At 34.1% G+C, this 7,437-nt stretch overlaps 1 protein-coding gene across 1 annotated transcript; it reads right to left on the reverse strand.

Annotated features, from left to right (window-relative positions):
- Positions 1-6,697: 6,697 nt before the first annotated feature.
- On the reverse strand, positions 6,698-7,114 carry LOC149835667 (mannose-specific lectin-like). The gene has a single exon (XM_090009631.1). It carries the CDS (start codon positions 7,112-7,114, stop codon positions 6,698-6,700), a length of 417 nt encoding a protein of 138 aa, XP_089865757.1.
- Between the last annotated feature and the right edge of the window lie 323 nt (positions 7,115-7,437).

A 7,437-nucleotide genomic window follows, 5' to 3' on the forward strand; every position in this document is an offset into this window, starting at 1 on the left:
GTGTGATCAGCATGACCTATATAGAAAGCCATACTTAAATAAACATGTAATAATCAGACATTATAGACGTGTTGACCATAAATTGTTTGGTTGAAGACGGATATTTTTGGATCAAATTCCTTTCATTGAAAATTTGTTTATTATGATCTTTCCGAGCAATTTGAACCGTTGTGTTTTAAAATTGTTCAGAAATCTGTCTACTCATCAAATTAACCTAATACATTATCTTCTTTTAACAGATTGAAAGATACAGAAAATAAATACTTTCAGTGGTAGGTTGGGTCTTCCATTTTAGGTTACAAATCAAACATTTTTAAAAGAAGTAACGAACAGCAATTTGACAATTTAACTTGTGAAAGTTGGCAACTTTTTTGCCTCAAAAAGTAACAATATTCATCTAAATTGTCAATGTTTTTTTTTTTTTTTTGAGAGAGAGACATGTTCGATTTCTTAAGCGGGCTAGAATCTCTTTAATCCGTCAACCACTATTACATAGCTGCTTTTGACGAAGAAATAAAATTAGTTGACTTATCAAAATTGGCTATCTACTTATCACTAAATTTATAGATTTTGTTGGACAAATTCAATATTTTTAATCCCATTTGATCCTTAACTGACAAAAACTTGTTTTGTATCCAATGTTCCAAATCGCATTTTTTCTTTTAAAAAGCAACTGAAGGCAGTCATGTGATGAATTTCTTAAAAGGTTAGGCGCTTATTTTAATATTTGTAGGCCACTAAATGTAAATTCTCCATAAATTAAGTGCTTATATGTAAATTATGCTTTAATAGGAGTGCATTTTTTTTAGATACGCAAGCTGGGGCTAGGCAGACCCCACCAGTTATTCAACTTATCATTGGGTTTTGAACCTGCAACGTCTCACCACAAGGTGACATGCACAGACAGCTTTTACAAACAAAAGTTAAGCCCATGCATCTTTTATAACTCACCATTTCAAGAATTGCCTATTTAAAGTATTAAATGATTTTCCAGTAGAAAAAGCTGTTCAAGCCAAATAATTGTCTCCGGAATTGGTAGGGTACATCATGTCAATGAAAGTTGCAAGAACTGAGGGCTTTACATGCAAAAACTGAAGAAGTAAACAACCAATTATTCCATATGAACTGAAATGTAGATCAGATGCAGGAGCGGGAGGGAGCACGATACAACTGGGCTACAAGATCCATTTCTATCATTTGGTTACAGAGGACATTTTTATTATGTTAATTTTGTGAATGATTGTTCTAGATTTACTTGGATATTTATCATAAAACGTGAATATCAAGTATTTGTAGTTTTTTTTTTCAAAACTTTAAAAAATTAGTAGAAAATAAATTTGTAAGAAAAATAAAGTAGCTTTGGAGTGACTAGGGAGGAGAGTATAGGTCTATATCTACTTATTTGAAGTCTTGTAGAATTGAATACAAAGTTACTTGCCTACACATGCACAAGCTGAATGAGTGTGTTGAACGAAAGCATCGGCACATTGTGGAAACCGATCTCATTTGTTCTACATAAATGGTTCATTTCCTATGAGTACCGTGTTAAGATAATGGACCTTGATACAAATTTAAAGTCCAACATGAATGCAAACTCAGAGTCCAATATGAAGAATCCCAGTAAGATAACGATTCCCAGTAAAATGAGGACTCTTAGTGAAACTCCTAATCAAAAGACGCCATCCTCTGGTGGGAGGCTTAGCATGACTCCTCTCAATTATGAAAATCAACTCAGTATAGACTCCAAGAAAATCACTAGTTGTATAGACATTTCTAATCTTAATTGTACTCATGAGAGGTCCATTTGTATAAGGAACCTTCTCATGTATATGCCTATTTAAATGATGAGAGTCTCTCCTTCTTTGCGTCAAGTAGTGGTGAACGTAGGTTTTTCCAAACCCAACAACGTAATATCGTGTATGCTTATGTTTCTGTGATTCTTCATTCTGTGAGTGTGAGTATTTTACATGGTATCACAGTCTATTGGATCTTGCGAGTTTGTGTCCGTATAGTGGTTTCTTATTGTTAATATGGTGTCAAGTTCATCCTCCTTCATTCTCAATCTGGCAATGCAATGAAATGCATTCTCCTTTTTTGTGTCCATCAAGATGAATAAAGACAACTGCCAACTATGATGCTCTCAAATTGAGTCCATGATGTATAGTCACGACCTTATCAAATATGTAAATGACTCTCATCTTGTGCCAAGTTCATACATCAAAGAAGGTAAGCAATTAAAACCTAATCTAGAATTTATTATATGAAAACAGGTTGATTAACTCTCATTGAGTTGGATCAAGGCCACTGTTACAGAGGCCATGCTGGGGCAGATTACTCGTCCTATTTGCCAAGGAAGCCTGAATTGTGTTAGAACAATCTTATGCATTTCATTTGAGTGTTTGAGTCCTTTAGTTAAAATGTGATCTTCATAATGTGAAAAAGGAGAAAAAAAGCATATTAAAATGTTTAAATCATGTTAAATTTCTTGCACGTGAATTCCCTTTGCGCAGTCAATAACCAAGTCTCTGATAAAGACCTGGTTCAATTCACTTTAAATGGTCTGAACTGAGATTATGAAAGTTTTATAATAACAGTTACTACTTTGACTCTTAATAAGCTTCTTAAGTTCTATGAGAGTTATGACTTCTTGCTAAACCAAGAGAAGAAACTTTAAATATTAAATCCCAAGTCTTCTCAACCAGTGAAACTTTTGCGACCACTTTCTTTTCTCAAAGGAGGCATGGTCGAGGCCGTGGTGGCCTTGGTGGTAAAGGAAGAGGGTTTGAATGTTTTAATCCCTTCTAAAAAATTTAAAATTTTGGAACTAAAGATAATCAAAGACAATAAAGGGTATCCCAACATGACCAGAAAGAGATGGTCAGGTAATTTGTTAGTTTTGTGATCACAAAAATCACACAACACAACACGTATATGTTATGATATCCCAAAAGTATTTGGTGTCATGACACAACAATATGCAAGACTCTGCATGGTATTGGGATATAGGTGCCACACATTATGTTATATCAAAGGATCAGAGCATGACCATCAAGATTGAATATCATGAATCAGATGATGTCATGGTTGAAAGTGGCTTGCATTGCCTATATCTAGTTCAGTTAATATATCTTTGCAGTATGAAATTAAGTTTTTTAAGTTAACAAATGTTCTTTATGTGCCTTTTATTAAGCAAAATCTCTTGTTTGTAGCTAAAATTTTTTGAGGTAATTATTGTTTATTTTAGTTCGATACTAATGAATTTTGTGTTAAGGATATACATAGTGAGACTACTCTCTTAATAAGACAGAGTAAGAGAAGACTTTACCCATGGTCAAATGGACAACATGAACAAGAAAATCGATCTCCTGAAGTTAGTTTTGCTAAAATCAGTGATAATAAATTTAGATGTTTTGATGAAGTATGGCACCGTAGGTTGGATCACCCTGAATTTAAAATTTTGAAAAAATAGCAAATAATAAATTTATTTTCTTTTTGAACAAGAATGAGCCTAAGTTATGTTCTTCTTGTGTGGTTAGTAAAATTCATAAGTTGTCATTTGCTAACACAAATTTTTCTGCTCAAGCTCTATTGGAGCTGATTCATGTGAATCTTTGGGGTCTCGCATCGATGTTATCCCATGAAGGATATCAGTTTTATTTGTTTCTTGTTGACGACTTCTTTAAATTTTTATGGTTATTTTCGTTAGTTAAGAAGTTTGATGCCTTTTTTTGTTTTATAAATTTTAAAAATATTATGAAAAAATAAATTGGTAGCCAAATCAAGATATTCTACAGTGATGATGAGAAAAAAAATTGTTAGTGAAATTTTTATGAGTTTTTAAATAATCATTGCAACAAACATTGGTTGTCTTGTCCTCACACCCCTTAACAAAATAGTGTAGTAGAGAGAAAACACAACATGGTGAAACATGATTGACTGTATTATTTCATGCTTTCTTGGGTCGTAAATTTTGGGTAGATGCTTTTTGAACTGCGATATATCATATGAAACAACTTCCTACTCCAAACCTCATCAAAAAATCTTTATATGAACTTCTCTTAAAATATGTACCTGCGTATGGGCACTTAAAAATATTTAGATGCATATACTATCCTTATTGGTTCCTTATGTCAAGTTCAAACTTGATCCAAAATCTAAACCTTGTGTTTTTATAGGACATGGTGCCAACTACAAAGGATACATATGTTATGATCCTATTACCAATAAAATGTTTGTTTCAAGATATCATTTTTTATTAAAAAAATTTCTTTATGCAAAAACTGAATCCTATCAAGAGTCTAACCTTAACTGAAATGGTTCAAAAAAGTCATTCCATAAACTCAATACTCTTACCTAATCCTATTGAAACCTTGTCACCTACTAAATCATCCTATGAGTACTTCCCTGAAATGCCAAGTCAACCCAATCAATCCCATCGTGAATATGAAAATAGACCTGAAATCCCAACACCTATCAAAACCAGTAATTCACATGAATGTGATGTGTCCAATTTTGCAGCCTCAGCTTTGAATCTTATTGTTGATATCTCAAACCAAACTCTTCTCAGGACCCATCACATGATTACACGACCCAAAATAGTATATTAAAACCTAAACTATTTTTTGGATACAAATACTCCATTGTAATCTTAAGTAAAATGAGTCAAGAAGAACAAGAATCATCTTCTTTTTGCCAAGTCATTATTAAACCCAAGTGGTGTAAAGCTATGAAAGAAGAAATTAAGGCTCTTTACCAAAATCAGACCTAGACCCTCCTTTTTCTTGATAAAGCTTCTAACTTTATTAAGTGTAAGTGGATCTATAAGATTAAGAATCATGCATATGAAACTATAGCTAGTATAAGACATGTCTAATTGTCAAGGGGTACAATCAGTAAGAGGGGGTTGACTACTTTAAAACTTTTAGACATGTTATTAAACTCACATTTGTCAGGATGGTGTTATTAATTGTTATTAGTTTATGTTGGCTCATTCATTAGTTAGATGTCAATAATGCATTTCTTCATGATATTTTAAAAGAAAAAGTTTATATGAATCAGACTTTGAAAATAAGAGTCACCTTAATTTTGTATGAAAATTGAATCATGCTCTTTATAGATTGAAACAAGCTCCTCAAACATTATTTGAGATTTCACGTCTATCTATAAAAATTAGGCTTTATTGAATCCAAAGTTGATTCATCCATGTTCAGCTATCATAATAATGATTTTCATATGTTCGTTCTCATATATTTTGATGACATTATTATTACAAAAAATTATCATTCACAATTTTGGCAGTAAATTCTTTATCAAAGACTTACGTCTTTTACATTATTTTCTTGGAATTGAAGTGATTCACGAGTCTTTATAAGTGGTGTTATGTCAGAGAAAATATATTTTGGATCTCTAGCTCATAACAAGTATGACAAAGTGTAAACCTGTGGTTACTCCAGTTGCACCAAATGTTGTTCTCTCTACTTCATTGGGGCCTTGTAGTATGTCACTTTTACCAGACCAAATATAGCCTATTCAGAGTTTATGCATGAACCTACTCAAGAAAATTGGGCACATGTAAAGAAAATTCTGGGATATCTCAAGGGAACCTTAAATTTGGGTTTACAAATCAAAACATCTAAGTCTTTTCGTTTGCCTGCATACTTTGATATTGACTGGGCACGTTGCTTAGATAATAAAAAGTTTATCAGTGGTTATTTGACATTTATGGGAACAAACTTGTTATCTTATAGCTCAACCAAACAACATATTGTTGCCAGTACAAAAGTTGAATACAAGGCAGTTGTAGGTGTCATTTTTTAGCATGTTTAGCTCAAACAATTGTTAGCATGTTTAGCAGTTGTTGTCACGTATCTTGCTGTTAATCCCGTGTTTCATGCTTGAACCAAGCATATTGAGATTGACTACCACTTCATTCATGAAAAGGTTTTTAAATGCAAAATTAATGTGAAGTTTATCTTTTCTCTAGATGAAGTGACTGATATCCTCATTAAACCATTGTTAGGACCTAAGTTCAATTCTTTGGTAGACAAGCTCAATCTCATAGAGATCGGCTTGAGCGAGGGTGTTAAGATAATGAACCATAATCCACATTTAGAGTCCAATATGAATGCAAGCTCAGAGTTCAATATGAAGAATCCTAATAAGACAAGGACTCCAAGTAAAATAAAGACTCTGTGAAACACATAATAAGAAGATACCATCTCTCAGCTGTGAAGATCGGCCTAGTATGAACTCTAAGAAGATAAGTAGTTGTAGACTACATTTTAATCTTGGGTATACTCATGAGAAGTCCAATTGCATAAAGAACCTCTCCACGTATGTGGCTATTTAAACAAGCTCACCTTTCCCTGCATTAAGTAGAGGGAGAGAGAGATTTACCTGTGGACGTAGGTCTTGCGAGATTGAACCACTTAATGTGGTGTGATTGTGTTTGTGTGATTACCGGTTCTCCGTGTGTGAGTGCTTTACATACGGAAGTTAGAGACATCTAAGACTTTGTAATTAAATACACTTTTTCTTTATTGCAACAAGCCCAATAATCTCTCTCTCTCTCTCTCTCTCTCTCTTACTAGTCACAAACTTGCATGCACACAGACATAAACACTCTTGGGATAGTAGAAGTGGTACACACTTTATTCTAAACACGTATCCATCTTAGGCAAGAGGCATTGAAGGGCCATCAGGGGAATGTTGTGTGCTCGCCACTTGCGTCTGAGGGACAACCATTAGGCCCATATATGAGCACATACCCATCCCTTTGCAGCAGCAGAACGTAGCGGCCCGTCACACCCCGTACCCCACTCATCCACAGCACCGTCCCATTCCCAGACCGCAACGTGAAGATGCCATCGTTAGCAAGATACGCATAGCACTTCTCCCCCAGCCCCTTGGTGTTCGTCCTAAGCACTGCTTTTTCTCCAGCATAAAACACTAAGTCACAGTCTGGCTGCATTATGAGCGTGTAGTTGTTCTTCGTGAGAACATCCCCTGCAGCCAGGCTTTCACCGGCGTAAAGAGCATCATCTGAAGAGACACAATTGATCAGAATAACAGTCAATACAGATACAGAAATGAGCAGACGAACCAGAGAATCCATGGAAGTAGCTAGAGATGAAGGTTATATGATATATAGGGATGTTGTGCTGCTCAACGAGCTGCCTTGGCCTTGCATTTATAGGAGCAAATGTTTGTCCATACTTGGATTGGACCATAGTAACAAAAATATCGGCGACGTTTTCAAAATTTATCGTGATATTTTCAAAGACTGATGTAATAATCCGGACAAAAATCTTGATATTTTAATTCAACATATCGCTCATTTTGAAAATATCTTGATTTTATCATGATGTTATATTAGCATTTTATATATGTATATATTTTTAACGTCCTTAAAACTATTTTTTATATTTTCAAAATCTA

The sequence above is a fragment of the Nuphar pumila genome, chromosome 6, assembly GCF_984573655.1.
Source record: "Nuphar pumila chromosome 6, dmNupPumi1.hap1.1, whole genome shotgun sequence".
In the NCBI taxonomy this organism is placed as follows: Eukaryota; Viridiplantae; Streptophyta; class Magnoliopsida; order Nymphaeales; family Nymphaeaceae; genus Nuphar; species Nuphar pumila.